We start from the raw sequence: 27844 nt of genomic DNA, 5'->3' as shown, positions 1-27844 counted from the left end.
CATCCCCTTTGTCTGCTAACAAACCCAATCTGACAGCTCTGAAATCACACAGGTCCTTTCTAAAACTGGCTGGAAGACTTTTTTTGCACACATACAGCACACAAGACTCCACGAGTGTATATTGTAACGTTAGATCACCGTGTGGTGTCTAGAATCTGCTCTTTGTTCCTCTGAGACAACATGTGCCTTGACATCATTGCAAAAATCCAAAGTGGGGGTAGGGGGAGCGAAGTTTTGTCATATGGTGTGTCAACAGGTCTGATCTGGAGCAACACTATGTGTGGAGGGGGCCTCTGTGGTTATGGACGGATGACATACCTGGGCAAGGATGCGGCAAATGGTTCAAAACCGCCTAGGATTTGATCATCAAGGGGAGAAACCACGCTCACACTGGCATCAAAGAACCAACTGTGTAGTGGTTGAGTCCCTTGTGTAGAGGATTTGTAGGTTGTGTCGGCTGGCCGATTTAACCTCAGTCCGTCTGTGAGACCACAGGATGTTGGTGATCAAAGTAAAGCCCATTTCCAGCGTGGCTAACAGGCCGATTGATCGAGTGAGGAGGTGCACCGCGGTGGTTGTCAAGGATACAGGAATGAAGCACGTAAAGAAATCATTCGTCGGGTGCTTTTTTTTTTCCTCAACAATTTATCTTTTGTTAAAATACACCAAATCATTCCACAGACTTTCCAACTTTTTAGGATCCTTGCTGTGAAACAGAAAACCCAAAGAAGCCCCCCTGCACCCCTGTCATTTTCGGTTACCACCCCTGTTGTTCTTCTCTCATGTTTGTATTACCACCGTTGACACTTTTTTTTCATGTGTGTTTTGGAAACAGGAAATAGAGTTTTATTTATTTTTTGCCACTCATGAATAAACTGCTGTGCATCGGTGGCTGCGGCATGAACCCTGTGTGGTGGTGGAGTGGCCCTGGCTTGTTGTGATTACCACTTGGGTGAGCAGCCGGCGGAAGCAAGCGATGCTGAGAGCTGGAGGTGCGAATCGGCCTCTCTGCCCCGTCCTTCCTTGTGTCCTCTCCCTTTCTCCCCCCCCTTCACCGTCTCATTCCTTCCATACCAGACATAGCTTCTGGCCAGCTGAGTTAGTCCCAAGTCTCTCGCTGTACCGCTCTGTTAAAAAAGAACAGCCAGAGTCAGCATTCAGTTGTATAACACATAATTACAACGAGTTGTGGAAACATAGCCTGTAGTTGCTGCTCCTCTCGCACAAAAGTGGCTGAGCTGCCTTCGTGTGATTCTGAGGGAGAGTGGAGCTGTGGGTTCTTTACCTTATCTGACGCCCAGACAGATGCTTGGATACTAATACGGAATATTTAAAACCTACCCCAAGTACTCTGTTTATCATCTCCCTGAAGCCTTAAAAATACATTATCGTCTGGGTTTTGTGCGGTGCCTTTAACACATCACATGTGACAAACAAAATGTCGTGCCTTATGGCAGTTTGGGGCAAAGTTTAGGATTTTGGGGTTTTAAATGTTTCCTAACTGCTTCAATGAATAAAGTCATAGAATCTCATCTAAAATAAGGATGGCATCTGTCCCTTCATTTAAAATAACTAGCAAAAATGTCAGCAGTTAAGTCTCTTAAGTGTCTTTCTTTGAAATGCTACTCAAGCTATACTTGCTGTCACAACGTTCGGGGTGAAAGGTCACCAAAACAGAAGATGGCTGACGGAGCAGTGAAGCTTCTGTGTGTAAATTCTGCTTACTTTTCTTTTTCCTTCAGTGAAGAAGGGCTTAACAAATGCATCTTCACCGGCGTCCCCATCGCAACCAGAATGCTCCTCCTCCTCCTCCGTCTCTTCAAGCTATCTTCAGCTCCTGTCCATCAGCACAGGCGATGGACAGGGCTGTCTTTAGTGGCCTCGGCCTGTTATCGCGACGCTCTATTGAGTCTGCTCTGCTTCCACACGCATCATAGCACTGACATTCAGTGACACACACACACGAGTTCAGGAGGGCTGGCCATGTGTGGTAAGGCCTCCAGCAGCTTCCTGTAACACGCCACAGTTTACTCGGTTCTGGGGTCATGACTTTTATTTTGGAGGGTTTAGACTGTGCTAATGACCTATTTATACCGACCAGGCCGAGATTGCATCTGAAGTGTCTCTGTGCAAATGTTTGTCCACACCAGCACTGGTAGACAGGAGACAGGAGACAGGAGGAAGGCTGTGGAGCAGTTATCTCCGTCTGGGTGTTTTAAGCCTGTACCGTCAGACTCAGAATCTCAGACTATCTGGATGGAGGATTGAGGGCCACCCTCCCCGCCGCTGTGCTCATGGTTACTTCCTGTTGCTTCCTACACCAAGTGCCAGCAACCGATGGTCCATTTACACCCAAATTGAGACTGAGCAGTATGTGATTCACATCATGCTCATCCTCATCATACCAATTCATTGAGGCTTCATGCTCCACACACGGAGAACTTACTCATTTCCTCTTTTTATTTCATTTTTTTGAAAGCATTTCGAAGGGGGCTCTGTGACTGCTTTTGTTTAGCTGCCTTTGTCAGGGATTCTGTGTTGAATGACAACAAGTGGGCTTTAGAAGCCGATTGAACCCCCGCTGAGGGATGAGGGGGCCGGGTGGGCTACGTAGCAGGATTAACTCCACAGCCAGACAGACAGAAGGACAAGAGGATCCGGCGCTGTAAACTTAAGTCACCTTAATGCCTCCTGCTTAATGTCCTCTGGCGACTCAACCTCCACATGCAAAATGTGAGTTTCCTGTTTGCAGGCTGCATTTCAAAGCCACAAGGTGTCGCCAGGGAAATGTCATCAATAACTGGTAAACATCCACAGCGGATGCCAACCGAAGACTCCATACACAGAGTTATCTCTGTGGTGGTGTCACTTATACAATGGGATGCTCAGTGCTCAGGATCGTAGTGGGCACTGTGGGTCCATCTGTTCAGTCAGCCCACCGCTTTAGTTGCACACTGGAATATTCATGGACACCGCGTGATAAGGCCGCTCAATACCTCGTATGTGCGGGGACGTTGCTTTGTGCAAACACTCAGAAGACGTGTTGCCTCAAACCCTTTGTTCTTTGCTGGGACTTGTGTAGAGATGAGAAAAGAAGTCCATGAGTTTACAGAGCACTACAATCCCTCCTCTCATCACTGAGGTTTTAAGCCGGTTATATTGTGTTTTTTTCATTCATCATCGTTCCTTTTCTTTTCTTTTTGAAGAACAATTCAGCAAAGAGTACTTTGAGTTGCAACTGATACACAGCCCGACGTTCATTATCCAAAAGTAATCATTTGTGATCGAACCGTAAGTTCCCCCCTGGTCAATTTAGTAACTGTCGACAGGCCTACACAACAGAATTCATTAGTGTGTTCCTGGGAGAAAAAAGTGTTGCCACAATAAGTCCTCACAGTATGTTCAATGGATGGTGTTTGTAGCCTCTGCTACCGTCAGCTGACCAACTTTTTCGTGAAGCAGTTTATGTAACAGCGGAGCAGCTGTGCAGTTTGAATGTTGTGACATGCAAAGAATGCAATGTCTTCCTGCATCGGAGACCTGGAGGAGAACTCTGCTCCCTGCCGTCTGGAGATTGTCCTCCTGAGCCATGGAATCAACGGATTTCATACATCTGAAGTTGGGCCACGTTGAGTAAATACATGATGGTCGTTTAACACGCAAAGTACCAGTGGTTCTCTCATTGTGTTTGACTCGATTGTCATCTTTTTAATTAAACCACATAGACGCATGCCTAAAGAGGCATCGGTCTGTCCCCCCTCGCGTTCGACTTCCTCTATGCGATGTGTGTGCCTGTGCGCTGTGAGAGGGGCTCGTTGTCCCCTGTCGAGTGTGTGACTAGGACTTGTAAGGCTCCCTTGTTTCCCTCCGATTTCCTGTTTCCTGTCCATGAATGGGCCGACCACATCAGTGACCCCAGCAACCCTCCAACCCCGACACGTCCTAGCGACACGTAGCGTTAATTAGAAACCGGGTGCTTTGAACACTCGCTGCTGACTTCATGCACACGATGAGATAACACATCTCATTCTGCGTCTCCGCGGACCGCTGTTAACTGTGGCTGAACTTTTAAAAATACTCCAATGTCACAGATAAGAGCAGCTGCTGCCAATGGTGAGCTGTTTAAAGCGCCTGTAACTTCGAAGGAACACAGATATATACGGTACCAGTCAAAAGTTTAAAACATTTTCTCATTCAATTCCATGAGAAAGTGTCCACGCTTTTGACTGGTAGTGTATTTATACGGAGCTGTTGACATGTGAACGTCTATGTCGGTGGGCAGGAGTTGTTTGAGATCATCATGGAAAAAAAGTTCTTCATTACAAAATACTTTCTTTACTGGGTTACATCTGAAATATGATCTCTCTTGCACATATACTAGAAGTTGGAAAGAGATGCAGACAAATTTACATCAGTAGGATAACACCTTTTGAAAGGGGTGTGGCAACTTAAAATCAGTGTCTTGGTTACAGCACACGTTGAAGGGTTTGGCTACACTGACACCAGTAAAGAGAGTCGATTTGTTGCATTCGCTACATCTAACCTGCCCAACAGGCTCCTGTTTTCATGGAAGGAGGAACGTCCGTGTGGAACGCTAACTGTTGTTGCAAAGAGTTATTTGTGTTTTTAGTATGGTGGCCCTGAGAGCTCAAAACTATGGCAACTAGTGGAGACACTGGTCAAAAAAATAAAATGTATAGTTATTATTATGGAAATACTATTCTCTTTGCTTGATGTAGACATTATGCACCATTATTGGCCGAGTGGTCAACTTCTCTTATGTTTAGAGGGACTTGCAAACGCCCCACCAACTGGGAGAAAGAGGGGGGGGAGGGGGGGGGGGTGTTCAACAAATTCTATCACAGCAAAAGTAGTTTTCAATGTTCTAGACATATTATCTGTCATTGTCCAATCAGATTCGTCAAATTCAGGTCACGTTTCAAATGGCGAGTCCCGCCTCTCTCGGGGCGAATTCATTGACGTGGAAAATTGCCCAAGCATTCTCCCGTTGACTTTCATGTTAAAACTTTTTTTTCGAAAATTGAGCCTTCAATGCATTTTCAATGAGCAAAGAGAGCGAGGGGGGCGGGGATATTACCAACAGATTGGCCGTAACACACTCACCCATTTTAGAATCACATTCTGTTAACTTTTTAGAATGTTAACTTGTGTATAATTCCCAATTTCTATTGATGTATTTGCACTTACTCTTACTAAATTCTACAAGGCAAATAAATTAAGTTAAAAAGTTTTCCTTGCCCCCATTTGCCTTTGTAAGAAAATTTTCTATTTTGTCTTTATTATTTTGTCAGAATGTACCAGAATGCTTCGTTTGTATGTGAAAAAAAAAATCTTTATTTAGCCCCCCCTACAATAAAATTCACCAGCCGCCACTGGTCAACTTGTGTCTGAAGGCCATTGTAGATTTGCCCTGTGTTGAAATATACCACCTTTTATGGTGGAGGTCCACTTCAGAACGTTGAATCTATCGCTAACTTTCTCTTTTAACATATTGCTTCCTGTAGAACAAATGCTTACCCCCCCTTGTCTTTTTTTTCTTCTAGAGTCCATCGCCATGAAACTAAATCCCCAACAAGCTCCAGTCTATGTAAGTATCTGTCTTCATCCACATCATCATCATCATAAACAAATAATCACAAAATGATCTGCTACAAAGGTAAAAAATAACACCTGTTATTGCTGATAAAATAATTGATATGATGGGTATCGAATCAAGTAGTAAAAAAAAGTATCAGGGACAGTTTAGGGGTACATGTGCAGTAATTATTCTCTACTATAGCAGACGGTCCACCGTTTCTACCGTCTCAACAACTCTGTTGAGGTGGATTGTTTTTAGTTCAGATATTTCCCCTAGGGGTCATTCTAATAACTTGTAACTGTCATCAGTTAAAATAAACCAACCAATTGTAAGTCTTAGCTAAATGCCATACTAAACTATGCCTTATGCTTGACAAACAAAAGCTTGTTGTCCTTGTGAGTAGGCTGGCTTTAGCATTTAGCTCAAAGCAAGCATTCACAAAACTGCTAGCGTGACCTTTATGTTTACTCTTGTTGAGACTATTACAAAATAAACACACCAATTGTAAGTCTCAGCTAAGTGAAATACAAAGTCCTATTTATAGAATAGACCTGGTTGGTTTAAATTAAATTCAACCAAATGAAAAACTGTATGTGGTTCAAGGCTAGGGTTGCCACCTTTTGTACAGAAAAATAAGGGACGCTACGGAGGGGGGGGGGGCACAAAGGGGAGGGCTGCTACTCTGCGATCCCCCGGTGATTCCTCTCCCACTCTCGTCTGTACTTTTGCATACTTCAGAGTTAGCGCATTTTTCCAATCTGTTCGCGATCTAGTCGAGTGTTTTGCTCTCGGTGAGGGAGGAACAAGCAGCTTGATGTTGGGATGGGGGGTTTGACCATGTCCTGGATGGAGACTGATCCATTCACAGCATGCTACGTGAGCACCAATGTTTTGAAGTGCATGTGGGAAGCCACTGGTAACCAGTGAAGAGAGAGAGGGAGTCAAGTGTCACACTGAGGTTCCTAGCAGTCAGAGTGGGCGTTAACAGTCAGAGTTAACAGTCAGGTCTTGGGTGGGAGAGTCTTTTCCGGGGAACAGAAGTAGTTCAGTGTTGTCGGGATTGATCTTCAGGTGGTGAGCGGACATCCACTGAGAGATGTCAGTCAGACTGGCAGAGATCCGTGCCGCCACCTGAGTGTCAGAGTGAGGGAAGGAAATAATTAGTTGGGTGTCATCGGCGTATCTGTGGTAGGAGAAACCATGTGAGTGAATGACTGAGCCAAGAGAGTTGGTGTAGATGGAGAAGGGGACCCAGGACGGAGCCCTGAGGAGCTCCAGAAGTAAGAGGACAAGGTTCCGACACCGATCCTCTCCAAGTTACCCGGTAGGTGTGGCAATCAAGGTAGGATCAGAGAAGGGAGAGAGCAGAACCTGAGACACTAAGTTCCTAAAGGGAGGAGATAAGGATCTGGTGGTTAACTGTGTTAAATGCTGCAGAAGGGTCCAGAAGGATGAGGATGGAGGAGAGAGAGGCTCTGAGACTGCAAGCAGAGCAATCTCTGTGGAATGGCCCACCTTGAAGCCTGACTGGTGGGGGTCAAGGAGGTTGTTACGGAGGTCAGCTAAAGAGAGCACAGTTAATAGCTTTGGACAGAAAGGAAAGAAGAGAGACCGGTCTGTAGTTGTTTTCTTCAGAAGGGTTGAGGGTGGGTTTCTTCAAGAGTGGGAAAACAGCCAGATAACAGAGCTTTGTTAATGAGACCGGTGAGGAAAGGAAGAAAGTCAGGAGTGAATGTGAATGTTTAGAGGACAGGTGGTGGGACGGGCAGAGGTTACTAAGGTAAGAACTTTGTTAGGAGACACGGGGGTGAAAGAGGGAAGTGAGGGCGATAGAGGTGAAGTCTGTGGGATACAGGTGGAAGGAGGTGGGTTAGAGGGGGAGGAGCTATTTTAAAAAGTCTTCTGGAAGAAGGGACGAGGGAGGAGGAGGACTCAGGGGTTGGAGGAGGTTGGAGAAGATAGAATAAAGTTTTTCTGTTGGGGTTAGAAAATGAACACTCAATTCTGGATTGAGTTTGATTGCAGTTTTCAATAAACTGCTCCCTCTTATTTGTTTGTCTTACTCTTGTTTCTTCTTTTTGCATTTTGAAGCTCTACTTACAGCCTGCTTACTTTCAATCAGCATGAAATGCGAATTGTAACGTTTTCCCCCAGATTTGTTCAGGAGTGTAGAACTTATTAAAACAAAAAGCTACAACAGCTACAAACATACATTTGTACATTTTGTACGAGATTATTATCTGTTTACTGGTGAGGAAAATACTTGCAAAAATACTTAGAAATCCTTCAGGGAGCCTCCTCCATCCCTCAGATGCAATTTAAAGAAATTGATCCCTCCTGCACCCGAGTGCTCTGTAAACTGGTGATGGAGCAGCGTTGGTCACAGATAACATGTTCCAGAAGCAGGTGGAACAAAGCTGAAAAATGTTCAAAATGTTGCATACAGGGAGTGAAAAGGTTGAAGTAAAAAAAGTATTTCTAAACAAATTCAACATCAACAAATGGTTATTTGGTTCCAAGCAATGTTCTTCACATTAGTGCTGGCTCGCTGTAACTTAACTATGCCATGTACCAAATATGTCTTATACGAGGTGTGTGTCCTCATCAGGGCCGGGCAGACTATGTTAACCTAGCCCAAATGTTTCCATATTCATAAAGAGCCAAACCATCTGTAACTACTCACGTGGGAAATGTGACCCCTGTCTAACGGAGTGTAACAGAACTGATCTCTGTGTGCATGTGTGTGATCTGAAACATTCCTGGGTGCTATTGTTAGCCCGTGTTTGTGTGGGTGGGGTTGTTAGCAGGCTTTTAACTGCATGTTCAGCAGAAGTGTCTGTGTCTATGTGACCGTGTGTGTGTGTGTGTGTGTGTGTGTGTGTGTGTGTGTGTGTGTGTGTGTGTGTGTGTGTGTGTGTGTGTGTGTGTGTGTGTGTGTGTGTGTGTGTGTGTGTGTGTGTGTGTGTGTGTGTGCTGTGTCATGTTTCACAGCAGACACACACAAGGCATAAAGCATATACACTCTTCTCTCTGCTCAGTTTTCTACCCTTGAGTACATACCTGCTGTACCCAAAACAGCTGGTAGCTGTAACACAGAGAAGTTGAAGTTCTTTGTGGTCACGTGCACAGCAAGAGAAAGCATTGATCTCGGGCTCCCTGACCAACAATGCTCATTACGTAGATATAATAAGAAAGAGGTGACCTAAGATATAGACTTATGTGATTGGAAAAAACATATTGTGAAGATTAACGATTAATTCTATTTATTCCTAGAATGAAAACTGAATTTATTTGTGTAAGACATTGAGTCAAATCATTGCTAGGTGGGGTCAGGTGGACGGACACTGACATTTTCTCACCTGTGTGTGCAGAATGGGGGGGTCGGGGCACACCCCCATTATAATGTTTGTGGAAACACACCTGGGAAATGAGCTGCCGGTCTGTGTTTTATTAATTGTCAAAGTGAGACCACAGCGCCATCATCAGGCTTAACAGGAAAAACAGTGTGACGACAAACCGGTACTATTACGTATCTTGAGATTCCAGAAAGACAATTCTAAACCAAGGACATTCGTTGGCTCAGTGATTGATAATTATACGTTAGCGGTTTGTTCCATGGAGCCTGTGTGCAGATGGCACACGCCTTTTTGTATTTAGATTCGTCACCTTCCTCTTCAATTTTCCGCAGTCTCTGATGCTGAATCATTTTGCGCTGTGTTGATGTCATCAGATGAGTCTTGGAGCGTTTCTGCTTGTTCACCGTGGTGGGAGGACAGTCGAACGCGCGCGCACACACACACACACACACACACACACACACAGCACAACCACAGATGACTTCATTCATTCTCTAGCATTTAACCACACTTAGCTTTTCACTTGGTCTAAATTATAGGCCTTTTAGGATAAGTATTGTAATCTGTCTAGAGGACTCTTTTTCAAACTAATTTTACGGGTTTTAAGAAAGATACCTGTCTTTTTATTAGCCCTTTTTAAGCAGAGGGGAAGGTGAGAGACAATGTTTTAGGGTGAGAGCACAGGCAGATGAGTAACATGGTAGTCGTTGAGCTTGTTTAGTGTTCACTTACAGGTCCGAATATGATCTTCAAAGGCTTGCGCATGGAAAGTTGAGCCATATTTCCAGCAAAGACACTCTAGCTGGTGACCAGCATCCACTTCTTGCAACTCTTGGGTCGGTGTTGAGTAGCTATTGGGTAGCTGCCAAGTTTCAGTCAGACAAGTCTATTCTGTGCTGATGAATCTTATCATTTAAAAAATCATTTAAAAAAGGTGATTAAATAATTAAAGTGGCAACTTTCGTGGCAGTGTTGATAGTGCAGATGGATTAGGTTTCATTCATACTGACAAGAAAGCACTGTATGTTTGTGCACAGAGTGTGAATAAAGTTGTGTTTTATTGCCTATCTGTCCTCTCAGGGCGAGTGTGTGTTGACAGTTCAGCTTGACGATGAAGACGCCAAGGGAGAAGAGGACAAAGAGGAGGAGGCCGACTTTTTTCTTCTATTTTCAGGGTCCAACCAAAGACATCTGACCAGCACACTGCGAGTCGGCCACGTCACACTGCAGGCTGTGTGTCCAGGTACAGCACACCCGCTCGATTAGACTTATATTTACTCCTAAAAGTTCATCGCCCTACTTTTTTCTTTCTTCATAGGATGATAAGTTTCTTTTCGACACTAGCACTAATACTCTATATACTCTATATTTGTGTCAACACGCTGCCCACCATCCACACAGCTAGATCTATGGTAGATATCACACCTTACTACCGACTGCATCTCTCCAGATTCGTCACCAAGCGTCTGTTAGTCATAGTGTGAATTTCTCCTCACACTTCTGCCAGTATTAGGTGAGGTAGGTGTGCACAGGGTGGGGTCTGCTGTGATTGTAGTAAACCTCCAGATTGCAGCGTGAGAAGGATTATTAGGCGGGGTGTAGTTACTGTTCCACAAGTCCTTATGTTACCAAAATATGATCGCATAAGATCTGTTGTTAAACCCTTCAGGTTTGGAAAGACGCAGAGGGGGCTGTTCCAAGCTCACCGACTTCCTGGAAAGGGAGCTTGACCCAAAAATACTCAGTGACACCAGGGAGCCAAAAAGCTGTTGTAGCCACAGAGAGAGGGCCCTTATACAGGGAGACTAAAACAATGAATTGAAAAGGAGCATAACAAACATTGCTGTCTTGGAAGGAGAAGCTGTTATCCCTGTCCCCCCAAATAGCCCCATGTTGGGAAACCAAACGCCATCCTGTCTGGGTTCGACGTGATGAATTTCACCGAGCCGCACTGTGAAAAATGGGTCATAAGAAGTAATACCAACCCCACTAATATAAACTCAATTGGAAAATATCATTAAATCTGTCGCTAACCTCAGGCACTTGTTTCCTCAACTGTTTAGATGATTATTATGGAATGTTTTTGCATAAAAAAACAGTAGTAATTCCCCCGTGTCTGTGTGTGTTTAGCCCATGATGTGTGTGAGCAGGTCTTGGTGACCTTGTGTAAGGCCCGGCCCGATGGACCCGTCACCACCCTGTCTCAGGAGACCTTCTGCTTCATTCAGGTAACTGAAACCCAGCATTTGTGACGACCTAAACACCCGAACGTGATCCCCGTGGAGCGGACTGTGGGATGATTGTTGGTGGTCTTACGGATGATCCAGTGAGCGCAGATGGGAGGCTGAAAAGTGTGTGTGGGGATGTTATCAGTGGTGAGGGGGGGGGTGTCTCGTGAGCGAGCTGTTCATCCCCCTGATGGCCTGCAGGTAGAAGCTGCTTGCTAGACTCTTGGTTCTGGACTCATCAGCCTGATGACAGGAGTTGATGAGGAGGCTGATGACATCCTGATGACGGGCTCTCCTGGTGACCTGGTGGAGTAAATGTCCTGTAGTGACGGGAAGGCTGCTCCTGTGTTGTTCTAATCACATGCTGGAGGGTGATTGATGGTGAGGACGCTCTCAACCTCTCTATAAGTTGCTGAGAATTTTGGTCTGCGTACCAAATTTCCTCTGCTGGGCCTTCTCGGTGACCTGGAGTGTGTTGTGAGACCAGGCGAAGTCCTCACTGATGTGAGTTCCCAGGAATTTATTTTAAGGTTTTCACTCGTTCCACCTCAGTCTCGCTAAAGTAGAGAGGTGTGTGCTGCACCTCTTTGGGTGGCTGATCATCTCCTTGGTCTTGTCTGTATTCAGGGAGAGATTACTATTTTGACACCAGGCCACAAGTTCCTCCACCTCTCTTCTAAATGCTGCCTCAGCCCCACCTGTGATCATTCCAATGACCTTGGTATCATCAGCAAACTTGATGTTACTGGTGTTTTCCTGGAGGCAACACACTCTCACTCGAACAGGGTGTACAGCAGAGGACTCGGTCCACAGCCCTGGGGGGTCCCGGTACTCACAGTTCTTGTGCTGGAGGTGACTGATTGGGGTGTGAGCAGTTTACGGAGAGTTTGTGTGGGATGACTGTATTGAAAGCTTAGTTGAAGTCTATGAAGAGGAGTCTTGCATAGGTGTCCTTGTTCTCTAAGTGCTGAGGGTTGTGTGGAGGACGTTGTTCATTGCATCGTCAGTAGAGTGGTTCTGGCGATATGCAAACTGCAGCGGGTCCACGGTGTCTAGGACCATCTTCATGGATTTCACAATGATGGTGGACTTGAAAAAGGTGGGCACATGAGCTTGTGCTAGTGACAGGTTGTAAATACCAGCCAGCACATGAGAGGATCACCTGAGGGCACAACCTGGAGATGCTGTCTGGACTGCATGCCTTCCTTTGAACCATACGCACCTCTGCTGTTGTTACTGTGAGTGGTGAGTTCAGTGTGTGCTCTGTGGTCAAAAGCCCTTCCTGTGGGTTGGTGGCGACCTTGAAGCGGGCACAGAAGGCGTTCAGCTCATCTGGCAGTGTGGGTTGATTGGTTGTAACCCCCCTGCTCCCCTGTTGGTATCCTGTGATGTGTTTAAGGCCTTGCCACATGCGTTGGGATACTGCGGTGGAGTAGAACCCCTCCAGCTTCAGTCTGTATTATCTTATCAGCTCCTCTGGTGGATCTCCTCATGTCATTTCTGGCCTTCTTGTAATCCTCAGCGTTGCCTGAGTCAAATGAAGTGGAGCAGGCACGTAGCATGGACTGAACTGCGGTTAATCCAGGGCTAATAATGTCAGTTGTGCATAGGAAACTGAGGCTACAGCGAGTCCATGGATCCATCCTGTCTTGTGTCAGCAGGTCATGCTGCAGCTCGTGTGATGTATGTGTCACATTCAAGTTCTAAACCCCACCACATTTCTCTGCTGCAAGAATGACCCAGAGTGAAAAGCTGATAAAACTATTTTTCTAAAGTGAGTTTGAGTCCCTCACAACAATGATGCCAGCATTGTGTGTGTGTGTGTGTGTGTGTGTAGGACTTGGCTCTGGACATGGCCCACTTCCTGCTCGACAACAAAGCCCCGCAGGAAGCCCTGCTATTTGATGATGAGCAGGTAAGTTGGGACATTCGGGGCTATGAAATGTTGACTCACTTTGGAATTACACACAATATGTAATGTTTGTCATGCTGATGTTTTGGTTGGCACAGAAATTTGTTTTCAAAATCCTCAAATTGGATTTCAATTAAATGAAAATGTCCAAACAGCTTTTATTTTGTTTGTGTGGCAGATTCCATTGGAAGAGTGTGAGAGGTTGGATCAGAACCTGGCTCTGGCCCTGCAACACCTGTCCCTAGCCCACGAGAGGGCCGGTCCAGTTGTGGACGGACAGATGGCGGTCACTGACGCACACAGGGCCACAGAGGTCTCCACACTGCTGGACAGCCGCAACAGTGAGTAGGACGCCCACGAACGCTCCATTGCTGCTTCACTTACGTGCGCTCTATGTTTTATCACTTCAAGTTTAGCTGGATCAGCAGCATCTGGACCATAGATGTCACCTGTTGGCTCTCTGGAAGAACTGTGAAAGAAAGGCAGTTCCTGCTAGCTGGACACAAGCATTTCCATAAAGCACTCGCATTAGCGAGCTAGGCTAACTAGCTTTCACTTAGCAAGGACTACACGGCAGCTCTTAGCCTTCTCCCAGAAAAGAGGCCTTGGAATGCACAAAACACTTCATTTCTATATATTCTTTCAGTTCTTTATCAAGTTTGTGTCATTTGTTCCACAAAAGATAGTCAAATTGTCCACTTACTCCTGTCTTTGCGGCTCAGGCATTTATTGCATTTAGTGATGATCAGCTCGTCTAATCAGCAGAACAAACTGAAGGAAACACTTAATGGAATGTTGATTGGTTGCAGACTGGTACTTTTGTTTTTTTTCTCTTTGTCTCTAATAGACAAAAAGCTAAAGATATTTCAACATTTAGTGAGAAAAAAGAACTTCTGAATTATTGATTCAGACCCCTGAAAAAGGGGATAAAAAAAGATCGTATCATCTCCTAACACCTTTGTTTTCTGATACGGACATTAGAAGCCACACTTGCCTCTCTCCCTCCGCCTCGCTCTGCCTCACCTGTTGAGTCAAGCGTTTCCTCTCCCTCTGCAGTTGCGTCTCGCTGCCAGCAGCTCTCCAGTCTGCTGCACTTGGCAGCCAGCCACGGCCTGAGGACGGTGGCGGCGTTCCTCCTGCAGCAGCCGGGAGGCCGGGAGGCGCTGAGCAGGCCCGACGCTCAGGGCCTGACTGCAGCACGTCTGGCTGAGAGCAGAGGACATCGGCAGCTGGCGGAGCTCTTCACACTGTGAGTGCTCTTCATACTACGGGCTAACAAACAAGGGACTCGGGGCTCGGCGTTTGTTTTGACTAAATGTTATTGGAGTGTGACGATAGCGTTTCTGTTAGTGTGGAAAAGGGGATTTAAAGTGTGTTTTGGATGGTTGCTTAACACTCGAACACTAGCGTTACATAAATGCAACCTGATATGATGTACTTTTATACTATCAAAGTACAACAAGGAATCGGAAAGTATTTTTTTTTAAATTTCCCCATGTCTCATGAAACCAAACAACCCCGTAAGGAGACAGGTGAGCTGCGCCTTACCGTCTATCACCTTCAGTGACGTTAGAAGCCTGAAGCCCCCCACTGCCCGACGCAACTCCGACAGCCAACCCGACGTTAGTGTTCTAACGAGTTAGTAAAATAAACAGAGGGGGGAGGGCACCCCCATGTTCTAATAGTAAGGGACACTGCAATAAAAACATTGAAAGTGCAGCTATTGTTTATTGCGGTTAGACTTCCTGACAGAGGAACCAAGCGCTTGTTTGCAACAAAACAATGTGTGCAGAACCCTGCTGTGTGTTACATGGTCCCCGAGACGCCATCCACTGGCTTGTGGACTGACTTTTTGAAGCCGTGAGTTCAGCTATTAGGACTGTTGAACATGGGTGGCAGTGGATATTGATGGATGGACGGTGGGACTAGAGGTCGCTTCTTGATGCAACTAAAAAAAAAGTTGATAGCCCTCCAATGTCTTTAATATATTGGTAGCAGCGAACCCAGAACTTGCCTACAAACTATTTTGCTGCGTTAAATTGTTAGGATTTATTTATCCATAAATTCAACCCATCCGATACACCAACACCTGAGGGCACAACAATCCAAGAGTGATGATGATGACAACCATTGTGTGTGTGCGTGTGTTGCGTTCTTGGCGTAGTAGCAGTGATGGTGACTCACCTCCTTGTTGACAGAAGATACAGCCTTTCACTCTTCGTCCTGTTTTCCCCTCCCTTTTCCATTTACATCCGTTGTCTCACTCTGATGACATCACAGCAACTGAGTCAGTAGATCCCTTCTCTAAAAGTAAAGGGGGTGGAGGACAGATAGAGGGGGGAGAATTGGAGAACAATGGTGTTCTACAGTACCCAGCTGCTGCTGACTGAGGGAGACATAAACACAGATGTTCGGGGAGTGTTGGTCTGAGTCATGTCTACACAAGTATGGGCCAATCCCAATCTCCACCCGCTCAGACCCCGACGTGCCCCAGGGTTTAGTTCTGTCCCACTGTCCCCACAGGCATTTTGGGCCCTTCATGAACAAAAAAAATAAAATATTTTTTAGAGATAACCAATTCTTGTTATAAATATTTTGGTACAATTGATGTCCAGGTTGTTTACATTGTCGTTGTTTTAATCGTTGATCTGACGCTCTCGCTTTGAAGACGAACCGGTTTGCAAGCACGTCGCTCTCTGGGAATCCAAACCACATGTGGTGTGAGCCACCGGCTGGGACCAGCTCAGCTGAGCCCGACTTTAGGTGGTGGGAGGAGTCCGTAGTTCAGAAAGAAGGCTGATGCCATCCCCCACACTTGTGTTTGGCACTTGTCGGATTGTGATGTTTGGTTGTGCATCTGCGCTACTTTGCTTATATATTTGTATTGATTTTGGCGGCTCCTCCTTATTTTGTTTTATGTTTGTCCAAACTTTGATACTTTGAGGTGAGAAGAGAGATCATTTTGTGTGCGTGTTAAAGCAGTTTGTGTAGACAGATGTATTCTTTTGTCAATGCAGGTACGAGACGTCCCTAAATGTCCAAGCAGAGGAGCAGCACCTTTACGCGGATGGCCAGCTGTTCCAGCACCACGCAAACGTCGGTACATACACCCTGACCTTCCCGGGCCTCTATAGGACGGAGGGGGCGGCAGAGACACAGGTGGTATGGGAGGAGGTGGAGGAGCTGAGGAGGCGTATCTACCTGCACAGGGAGGACAAGGTGAGCACACACTTTTGCAGACATTAGCATACCAGCTCAGCTGCATGTCTGCTATTCTGAGGGTTGCTTTGTCCTCTTCTAATCCTATTATTTAGAGATACTGGTGAGACTTAACAACAAAAAGCTGTATCAAAAGAATTACCAAGCTTTATTTTAATATGCAATACATGCTTTGTGGAACATGTATAGTTCAGAGACAGATCATCTTATCCTGTTTCCCACTAGGGGGGTAAGAAAATATTGTTACACATGAGTGTTATATGATTCTTACCAAAGATTTTTTGAATTTTGAATTAATGGTTCAAAATTAAAAAATGTGCGTCATTGCGTCATTTTTCTTCTCTTCAGAGCAGTTTGACTCTTCCACTGCAACATAACATTGTGAAGTCAGTAGTATTAATAAAATAGCTAAACCGTCGCTTTTGTTACTTTATATTCCTGATTATAGATATACAAATGTCAATTATCTGGTTTTCTAAATCGGGAAAAAAGGCAAAGAAAGCTAACAGGCTTGAAATAATCAGTTTCTCCAGAACAGACAAGCTCCCTATAGATATTCTTTTTACTATATTTCGTTTTTTAAATCCTTGGATGTTGTTGTGCTATTTAGTGGAGCAGGTTGTATAATGACATCCGCCTTCATTCTTCTCTCAGGGAAAGTCAGCCTGTGCGGCCACCCGCACACTGACATGTGACCCGGCCACCCCTGGCGGTGGGATGCAGCCCTGCTCTAACGGCCTGTCTGCGGTAACCACGGAAACCTGCAGCACAGCAATAGAGGAACAGGGACGTCCTCGGTCACTGGAGGAGAGAGCACAGGGGCAGGACCCTGCTGTTGTCACTCACGCATCCGGTACCAGTGGACCTCTTTGTCAGAGGCAGGAAGCTGGCGGAGAACAGAAGGGCACACCGGCTGCCAACTCTCCTGCTGCTCGAAGGAGGAAAAACAGAAAGAGGACTACGACAACCGCAAGACTTGCAGCTGAATCTCCAGGAAGTAACAGAAGCACCACAGAGGCCGGTATAGGGAGGGCACGCAGACCCGCAAAAACTACAGGAAGTAGTGCAGAGACGGATGAGAGCGTTTCACCGGCAGGCATAGTGGCGGCATCTGTGATCGGAGCCACAAAAACTCACAACAGAGCAGAGGAGACTCTATTACCCACAAAGCCAGTGTCTACACCGGGTGCTGATGGGAAGTGCGCTGGCAGGAAAGCAGCGTTCTTGCCCGCCGACGCCATCATAGAAAAACAGGAAGGAGAAAAGTGGGAAGTTGACCTGCTGACATGTGAGCGGGTTGCCAAGACAAAGATAGAGCAGAGAGACACTAAGTGTTTCCCTGCAGAAGACGTTGAAGAATCGGTCGCAGAGAGAACAGGTAGGTCCAGTAGTTTCAGATTAATTCAATGAATGTGTTATTTTTAAACTGCAAAGCAGAGTTTCTACCACAGAAACCAAAGTAATTGGAGGCTCTTTTACAAGGGCGTAACCATGGTTTAGACATTCAATACCCTTCCCCATCTTTTTTTTTAAGGGGGTATTGGGCAAGTGATCCAACATTGATCCCGTTTGTGTTCTCCTCTCTGGTTGGGCATTTAATAAACTGTTGTTGCACCAGCTGCTGTTGGAGTAGAAGTAGATTCCTTCTTGCCGTAGAGCTCCGTGTCTCGGTCCGCTCTGAGCAGCTGGCTGCCTGCCAGCTGGAACGTGGAGTCCGGTATCGATCCACAGAGCCAGGTCTCCGTGAAGCACAACACGGAGGATGTAGAAATGTCTCTCCTCAGCAGTAGCTGAAGTTGGTCCACTTTGTTGCTCATTGAGCGCACGTTGGAGAGAAAGATGCCCAGCAACGGTGTGCGAGAACCAACGAGCCAAGAGACAAATCCATCCAGGGTTTATAAAAGGAGAAAATATATTTGACATATTTTATCAATATTGGGGGGGTGGACACAACACCCCCAAAGATTGCGTGGTTACACCCTTGCTCTTTTACCTAAATAGTACAATCAACTAGTGATTGGAGAGGCAGATTGACTGGGCAGACGAAAGCACAGGCACACTGAGTTGGTGTTGTTTTGCCTGTGTCATTGTTAGTATATCAGAGTAACTCTTCTAATACCGGAATCTGTGCTAAACAAGAATCAAAAGTTTGAGTTACTCTTGAAAAATCGAAAGCGTTGTCCAACTCCAGTTCCTGGATGTCATGTTGCTAACCGGACTAAACAATGATCAGTTAGTCTTGTTTACATCCCCGACAATATAGCCCCTCCCCTTGGAGCCTCATCAACATCAGACCTAAAGCCGATCTATGCAGTGATTGGTTCTAAGATGGTCTTCAGACTGACCAATGTAGACAAAACAAAAATACAAACAGACAGGTGTGTTTTCACCCACAGAGAAAGCTCCCCTCTCATTTTAGTGGATGCGACATGGGCCAAAACATAGGCTATGTTTTTCAAGTCGGGTTGAATAATTTGCTATAAAAGTAGAGTGGAATGGTATGAATGTTGACAGCTGCTGTGAGGGAAGCATTCGACGTTGAGTTGGAACTTTGAGCCCTGCTCGGTTATAGAATTAGCTCCACTGATCACTCCTGCAGTGGGAGGAAGTTCATGTAAATGTTTAACGTTATTAAATGCAAAACCGGATGCTGCTTTTAATATTTATTTGTCAGCAATGTAAAACCTTTCATCCTTCAAGTTTGCCTATACAAACAGTTAGCAAACCGTTGTCATTTGACACAGCAAATAAGAATTTATGAGATCCATTAGATCAGTGGTTCTCAACTGGTCTGGCTCCGGGACCCACCATCACTCCTTAATGACAAGCCGCGACCCAAATCGAGGAACATTCTCAACTTCTCAAATTTATTCAAAGCTGAATTTTATATTTATATTCAGGATGTTTAATTATCCTAAAAACCCAATGTCTCCCCCATATCAGAATGGTTTGACCCAACCTGGCACACGCTGCTGAAAACATGGACAGACAAGCCGGCAAAAAAACAACAGTCCGCTGCATTAAAAAAGCCCCTTCAAAATAAAATCACAGGGTGAATTTTTTTGTGATTTCTTTTTTTTTTAAATTCTAATTTTTATTTTCCAATGCAGAGGCCCACGACCCATTAAAAACAGGTCCCACTAGTGGGTTGCAACCCACCAGTTGAGAATCACTGCATTAGATTAACCAAAAACGATTAATGAGCTGGAAAATCAAAGCAGTGAGCTGAAAAACACCTTTTACATTAGTTATGTGTCTGTTATTTTAAGGCATCAATCCTAATTGGAAAAGTTGGTAGTCACAGAGTTATGTGTGGACATTCTGGGGATGCGGCAACATTAAGGTCTAAACATTCACTGCATACTAAAAGTTTAAAAAGCCAGTCAGGAGGAAAATACATCTGGGGAGAATTCATGGTATTGTAAAGGTTGGGAAAAGATCTCCCCTGGCTTGGGGAGCAACTTGGGGAAGGAAAAATGAGAGTTCTTGAACTAACAGTTTATTTATTTTGTTTATTTTAAAGAGTTTGGTTTAAATATCCGTCACAGTTTGGGGTTTACAAAAGTGTTCACACAGTTAATCGGTGCAATGAAGGAGTGTAAGTTAACTGTTGGTTTGTTTGGCTTCTTGTCGCTCCTCTATCTTAGATAGCAATGATGGCCAAAGCTGAAAGAATAATGGACCAGAACCTAACCCTTTAAAGAAAATAACTTCTGCAGGCATTCATCTAATCGTGTCTCCTTTTAGCAGCCATGGGTCAGGAGCAATCCCAGGATCAACAGGAAAGCCAGTCGGACCAAGACGAGCCGGGCCAAGTTGACACCATGGACTCCAGTCGTCGGTCTGGCAGGAGCAACGGCCCCAAGTCCCCAGACACGGAGAGGAAACCCCGGAGAGTGCTGTGGCGGGATGGAGGCTGGCTGGGAAGCAGAATGGGATCAGAAACCGCTGCGAAAGCAGTCTGGTATCAGGGGGAAAAGCCGGACAAGGCCGCCGATGAAGACTGGGACAGGGAGGAAGCAAACTCCCAGTCAGTTTGGTATGACCGTGACACGGTAGATCAGAGACAACACAAACAGCTGGAGCAGGTAATGAAAGAGCAGGAAGAATGTGGTTTGAGCGCAGCACTGGCTTCTGGTCTTAGTTCTCCACAGCTGTTAGAACAGTCTCGAAGTTCTCACCGACTGTCTTCAGCTCTTAGTCAGCCACATGCTGCTGGAACGCAGCCAGCGCTGTCACATGGGCCGTGTGCACAAAGACGGGAAGTACACGGATCACAGGGAGAGGAGGAAGTAGGGCCAGATTGGAAGCAGAGAGGAGTGGCGAGAGACGGAGAGGAGGCAAGTGGCAGAGATACGACTCACAGCAGAAAGAGTTCAGAAACGGCAGACATCGAAGAAGGAGTGGAGGGAGAGAGCCAAGGGAGCGCAGACAAAGGAGCAAAGGGCAGAAAAAGGAGGAGGAAGAAGAGGGGGAGGAAAGGTGCAGAGGGCAAGCTTAGCTCCAGCTCCAGCATCGAGTCTCAGAGTCAGATAGAGATAAAGACGCAGAGAGAACAAGTGTCGGACCTTAACGCTGCGCTGGAAGCCAAGGATATACCAGGAGAGGTGGACATAGAGACTCCAAGCAGCGACACTATGCATCTGCCCGGCCAGACCAGGGACGCTCGTGGACCTGACATCACAAACCCGGATCTTAGTGAATCATCTCTGGAGTTCAATTCGACAGAGTGTGGGAGACCAGATGCCACACAAACTCTGGAAACAAAGGAATTATCAGAGGACGACAGTAGGGACACAGACTCTATTTTCACTGCTTCAGACCTACAAATGGAGATCCGAAAGGCAGATATGGAGGGAATTGTTCATCCAGTAGAAAATGAAATACTTTACCCCACAGAGGTGGACCAGCTGGTCCACCAAGCAGTGGAGTCAAAGCAATTGTTCATAAACAAGGATCAAATGCTCGCTGGTAATGCTGTAGCATCCGTGGACCGGACTGGTTTGGTGGAATCCAACTGCCCAAAGGAACTTCCTGTCAAACTTTCAGGTCCCATAGAATCTACAGAGGGCTCGTCTCTTGCGGAATTTCCTGAACAGAAAACGCAACACGAACAGTCTGTCGAGTCAAACAAACCTGCGGATCCCACAGGATCGGCGTGTCCTGCTGGAGCCCGGGGTCTGCTGTTTGAGGGCATGGAGGATGTTTTACCACTTGAAATGCTGGAATCAACCTCTAAGACAACTGCGAGGGGATATTTGGAGCATTGTTTTTCCTCTCTGAGGCCCACAGATCAGCAGCATGAGGAAAAGAGGAAAGAGTCTCTGCTGGGTGAAGAGGAAGCAGGTAGCGAAAGGAGCAGGAGTGGGGAGAATAACAGTGGGATGGTGCGCTGCGAGGAATGTTCTTCCATAGACCAAGAGCAGGACCACAACGAAGGTATGGTTGCCACGGCAATAGCGATCGTAACGGTAGCAATAGCATCAGCCATGGCTAGCATAGAGCTGAGCCAACAGTTAGCAGACAATCAGTCAGAGAGACAAGAGCCAATAAACCAGATGCCACACAATTCACTCAAAGCTGTTCAGCCTGCACAGCTGATAGACAAAGAAAACTGTCAACTGCTACCAGATGAGAAAGATAACCCACCTACACAGCACTTCCTCCAACTCACGGACCAGTTTGCCTCGAAAGAACAAGCTAATGTTGAAATATCAGTGCAGTCTGACTGTGGTGCATTGCATTGTAACACTGGGCCACCAACAGAACAGCTGACCAGCAACAATACTGTTAAACTCGACCTGTTAGCTTTTGCAGAAACTCTGCAGAAAGAGGAAATGCGAACAGAAACTATGCAAAACAAAGTCTGTAGATATCTACTACCTGAAGAAGAAGACAGCCTGACCCAAGTTAACGATGAAACCATTATGAGCGAGGAAGACTGCCATGGTCGCTTCCAGGTAGAAATCCAGCCGCAACGTCCTGTTGCAGACCCATGCAAACATCCAGAGGCTTCTGAGCATAGAGGCCCCCAAGAGAGTGGTGTGCAGCCAAGACTGCATGGAGAAGATAGTCCCCCTTTAGCAACTGTACCTGCTGGGGATGACGTAGAAAGGCTGGACAGTCCACACACCTTTAATGCGTTGGGTGAGAGAGACCCACAGCTAGATGGTCAGAGAGAAACCCCATGTGGAGAGGAGATTCAGATCTCGCTGCTAACGTGCAGCTCCTCACTTCCTGTTGCTTCCTGTGACTCGACTCTCAGGACCAATCCCGGTCCAGAGGGACCGTCTGTCCCCCTAAAGGCAGCGACTGGCCTACATCGGTCAGTAACGGACACACTGGTGATCCCTGCTCTCCCACTTGATGCTGACAGCAGCACAGTCCCGAACCAAGTTAGCGAGCCTGACCTCCCTGATCATGTGGGCAGTGTAGTTGAAGGGCTGGAGAAATCCCTGGATACAGTGGACGGATGGAAGGAGAGAGAAAAGAATAAAAGAAAAAGGGAAGAGGAAGAAAGAAAGGAGCTGGTCGCAGTGGACGTCCCATCCCAAACAGGTAAATAACTCTCCATACAGTTTGTGTCCAAACTCATCCCAGTGCAACATGTCTGAGTGCAGCCTTTAGAGCTTTCTTCTCCATCAGCATAGGTCTGTGGCAAGCATACCAACATGTATAAAACATTCAGTGCTTTTATTTTGAAAAACAGCACTGTGCTAGCTGCTAACTGTCTAAAAATGACTACATTGTTTATTCTAAAATAAACCTACTTGTTCTTTTTGAACAACCTTTCCTTTCAAATACTAAAACCATCTTCACACATTTATCCTGCATGTTAACTTGCGCTAGCAGGCTACAGATGACTAGTATAATGTCAGTAATGTGAGTGTGTGTGAGAGAGAGAGAGAGAGAGAGAGAGAGAGAGAGAGAGAGAGCGAGAGGAAGAGACTGCTGTTGGTCCGGGGCCACTGTTTGTATGGGGCACGGTATCCAGGCAACCAGATGATATCATCAGGACTCAACAGTGGACAGTGAAACTAGAGGTGGACTGAGAAATGGTTGTGCTGTGTGTTTGCATGTGTCAGTTGGATACGAGTGTGCATTCTAGTTTTTGCGCATGCATGTGTGGGCAGAGGCCTTTGATATATCTTGTTTTAATTTGATCATTTTGGCCAGTCCTCGAATGCGCGGTTGAGTTCCTGGGTTAAGACTTTAAAATTGGGTTGGAGGGTCCTAACAAGGATAAAAGGTTTTGACTCAGTGACCCATCCTCTCTGTGAGTTGGCAGCGATCCACATTAGTCACATGTTTCTGTTTAGGTGCTGAAGTGGTTCCGTGCTTGAGTCTAGCCGGGCCTGTGTTCCTACCCATTAATGATGGTAATTCTAAATCATAGCATACATTTTTCTTTAGCTCTCTTCCCTCCTCTTCTAGAGGCACGCTATAACATGCAGACAAAAGACCTCTCTGTAGGTAGAACATCCGTTTTTTAGAAGAGGAAGCGGACAGTGGTGGTGCATGGAGTAGAGGGTGCGCTTGGAACCGTGTCCTGAGCGCCTGTACGGCTGTGTGGGAGGCGGCAAAATGTAAAACCACAAGCTAAAGCGCTTTGGATGAACGTGTCAGTTAAATTGACTTGTAATAAGACAAATAACAATAACCCTCATATTTCTCCATCATTTGAACGTATACAGTAAGGGAATACAATAATAATTTAAACTAATATCTGCCACTGGTGTATGTTAAATAAATGTAAGCTTTTTGCATTTGGTTCCTTTTTGCTTAGTCTATGCTAATGCTAGCTTGCTGGTGACATTAGCGATCTCATACGCTTCATAAAAGGTATTTGCGGTTTCACATTATGTTGTATCATTTTATTAATTACATTTATATAGAAATAGAATGTTGAATTGTTTAGTGTTACACGTTGTGTGGCACGTACTGTAGGTGATACAACGTATTAGATATAAGCTTAAGAGGCCCCTAAATGTATTAATGCCAGAGGTGGAAAGAATAACAAAAGTACTGTTACTCCAGTAAAATTATACTGAAGTACAAGTAAAGTTACCAGTCTAAAAATGTACTCAAGTAAAAAGTATCTCACTAAAAACTCAGAGTAAAAGTTACTGAGTCAAACTCATTTCAGGTTCGGGCCAGATACGGCTGACAGGGGGGTGCAGTGGGGGTGGCGCTGGCGTATGCGCTCCAGTGGCGGACCGTTTACTCTGTGATCTCCTTAAACCGTCTCTGCTCTGCTCACTGAAGCAAAACAATACGTAGACAATAAATATCAGCCAAGAGCAGCGAGTGTAGTCACCTACTGCTGCTAACACATCCCGTCGGACCAGAAATATTTATTTATATCCGTTAATGAACTTTTCCCCTCTTGTTACCCTGGTAACCGCTGTCATTACAGACGGTTGCGTTGATTCTTACTGTGAAAATCTACGTACTTCCAGTTTAGCGGGTACGCTTCGTATTTTCATTCGATTTCAGCTGGGTTTGCATCTGTTTTGTCCGTCTCCATCATTCTTGTTTAGCGCGTTTGTTCTCCCGCTCATCACTCAATCAGTGCAGTGACCTTAGTTTCCTGGGCGCCATTTTTTTTTCCTTTGCCTTTTTTTTCTATGCATTTTTTTTCTTTGCATTTTTTTTTTACTCAGTAACGGATATGATTTAAAATGTAGCGAAGTACAATACTTCAAACAAAAAATACTTAACTAAAAGTAAAATTACAGATTTTAAAAAATACTTTAAAAAGTAGAAGTACACAAAAAAACTACTCAATTACAGTAATGCGAGTAAATGTAATTCGTTACTTTCCACCTCAGATTAATGCTGTGTAAAAAGTATTCATTGCTAAGAAAGCGCAATAAACAGTTCGTACAGAACATGTCTCATAATAACACTTTTGGTCGATTGTTCCTGTTGATGGAGACGAGACCAAAGGGCGTATGAACCTGTGAACTAGTCTGCGATAGGTAAAAAGCTGCTTATCTCCTCTTGAGGCTGACAAAAGAGATTCAAGAGAGAACCCTGTAAAAGGGCATATCTGACTCCTCGATAAGCCAAAAAGCAACAAAGGTAGGCTTATTAAACGCTGGTGAGTTATAAACAGGGAGCCAGAGAAGAACTCTGTTGTATGTGGTTGTTGTAACGTTTCAGCATTTTCCTGTGTGCCTGGCTGGGTCAGGGACAAGCTTTCCATTTCACCCCTTAATTATTCCAACCAGAAGCATTTGTGACTCACCAGGACTGCAGGAAACTCCCTAACAGGTTCTTCGTCATGATATTCATATCCAAACGCATTAGCTTTTAGAGATTAGCTCTTTTCTCTGACTCCCCTACTTCGTTGGTAATTTTATTTTTGATTGTTCGACTTGATAACACATCTCGGATGGCACCTCTAAAGCAGCTCAGAGTTTTACAAGCTATTACGTCTTCTACAGTATTTAACAGAAATGGGGCTGGAGAAGAACAGTCTATTCCCATTAAAAATGAGCATAGCAGGACAATTAAAGAGTTGACCATCGTAGCGCGCTAACTTCCATCAAACTGAACCTACTACAGATCACTTGGGAGAAAAATGCTGAAGGTAGCTCAAAAATGTTCTTTTTGGCAAACGTTACGTTCAACTCAATGATGAACTCATGTTTACTGTCGTCCACAGCCGCCGAAAAGGAGCAGCAAGAGGCGAGGCGGGACTCAGACGCCACGCACGATCCGCAGGTGAGTTTACCCCAAATGTTAGTGCAAAGAACAAAGAAAGTACAAAGAAACAGTGTACAGTTCGTCAGGTATATTCCATGGTGTGCCTCAGGCTACCCAAATGTTTATAAAGCGCTGGTGATGTATCAATGTGTAGCTTTTCTACATTTTACATCTCCCAATTATTTTAGTAGGCGGGGCTTCAGTGTGAGCACAAAACAGGCTCAGGAACAAAGTTCAGACAGGATGGGTATACACGTAAAGGTCTAAAATGAATGTGTCTCTACCTGTAACCTTTGACTAATTCTCACACTCTCCTACCTGTCACTGATTGTTTCGATGAGCTTGAACAATGGTCAAACCCTTTTGGGCGTGAATATATATCCTTCAGAGTGGGCAAGGCAGGTAGTCGTGGGAATGGGCCCAAAGATAGAGTCCACTTCCATTGAGAAGTCTTGAGATTAGAGCAGGAGCTGAAAGCCTGACTCACAGCTCCCATGATTCTGCCCAGGCTGCAATGACATCCTCCTGCAGGCCTTTTAGGTGAGATCAAAGCAGGCCGAGGTCACCTCTGAAACCATATAAATGTTTTCCAATGACGCAGGAGTTGGCCCCACAGAGCAGCGGGTCACAGTCGGAGGGATGGGAACCTTAAAGGCACATGTGGAACTAGCGACTCCTGCTTGTTGCTGTCCTCAAATCTCCATCATGTGACGGCTGTGTTTGAAGTGCCAACTATGTCCCCACATTTGGCTGGATGTTTTCCACACCGCCGTCTTTTAGGGACACACTGGTGGTCCTCTGCAGGGTAGATGTTGAGATGGAAGTAGCCTAGTAGCCTTCTGTTTGACGTGTCTATGAAGTCCTCGTCCTGCAGTTTCGTTTCCGGGGTCAACGCACACAGAAAGGAAACAAAGTTGCGTTAACTGCGTTAAAATAAATCAATCTTATGAGTGAATGTGTTAACAGCCGTAGTTATTTCTATTTACTCTCCTTAATCAGAAATATTCCAAAATCTTCCAGAAATATAGAACATTATACGTACCGTCATGAAGCAATACGATTCATGTGGATGAATATGAAAAGACTGTCACAACCATTTTGTTGGATCTTATGTGTATTTACATGTAACAAATAAGTATTGTCAACCAACCCATTTTCATTGTCAATTTAACAATGCATAAATACCCAACAATTGGGCCCATGATAGTTTGTTAAACTATTAAAAGCTCTGTGTAACCGAATGGGTGAATTTAGAATATTAAACAAAGGAAATATTGATATTGAACCGGTTCATTGCTGCACTAGAGTTGTTGGTTTCTACTGTAGCATGTTTGTCAGCAGCAGGAAGGAAGGAGCTCTGCTTTGTCTCCTTCACACACCACGAAGCATCCTGTCAAAGGAGGGGGGGGGGGGGCTGTTAGTCGTCTTTACCTTTATTACATTACATGTCATTTAGCTGACACTTTTATCCAAAGCGACTTGCATTGCATTATAACCCATGCATAACATTTTGCCTGGGGGGCTATTAGGGGTTAGGTGTCTTCCTCAGGGACAATTTGACATGCAGCTCCCAGCGCACCACGCTGCTCCATCGCCCCTGACATTTCCTCATGACGGTTCGCGTCGAAGTCAAGCGAAGTGCTTTGAAATAGTGACTTTTTGGTTTTTGGCTGTCCACCTATGGAGACTGCATGGTCCTGCTCTTAGTTTTGTTGAGCAAGGTCAGAGGTGTGAGTGTCTGTCCTTTGCTGCCTCCTTGTGGTCAGAGCGGATATAACCTCTTTCACATGTGTCTCTCTCTCTCTCTCTCTCTCTGCAT

The 27844-nt window shown here is 45.4% G+C and overlaps 1 protein-coding gene across 7 annotated transcripts in view; it reads left to right on the top strand.

Annotated features, from left to right (window-relative positions):
- The window catches only part of akap13 (A-kinase anchoring protein 13), a 60612-nt gene that overhangs the window by 8478 nt on the left and 24290 nt on the right, over nt 1-27844 (top strand). For 6 of the 7 annotated variants that reach the window (XM_037452185.2, XM_037452182.2, XM_037452180.2 and 3 more), the window contains exons 2-11: nt 5565-5608; nt 10036-10198; nt 11086-11183; nt 13021-13098; nt 13274-13436; nt 14152-14344; nt 16113-16314; nt 16969-17692; nt 20062-22872; nt 25985-26043. In XM_037452185.2, coding sequence (XP_037308082.2) covers nt 5576-5608; nt 10036-10198; nt 11086-11183; nt 13021-13098; nt 13274-13436; nt 14152-14344; nt 16113-16314; nt 16969-17692; nt 20062-22872; nt 25985-26043 — 4524 coding nt within the window. In that variant the 5' untranslated portion in view covers nt 5565-5575. The remainder of the gene's footprint in view (nt 1-5564; nt 5609-10035; nt 10199-11085; nt 11184-13020; nt 13099-13273; nt 13437-14151; nt 14345-16112; nt 16315-16968; nt 17693-20061; nt 22873-25984; nt 26044-27844) is intronic. The other variant, XM_037452176.2, reaches the window with a different exon arrangement.

Source organism: Pungitius pungitius, chromosome 6 (genome assembly GCF_949316345.1).
Source record: "Pungitius pungitius chromosome 6, fPunPun2.1, whole genome shotgun sequence".
NCBI classification, from domain to species: domain Eukaryota; kingdom Metazoa; phylum Chordata; class Actinopteri; order Perciformes; family Gasterosteidae; genus Pungitius; species Pungitius pungitius.
The sequence above is the reverse complement of the archived record's forward strand: the minus strand, read 5'-3'. Positions and strand labels throughout refer to the sequence as shown.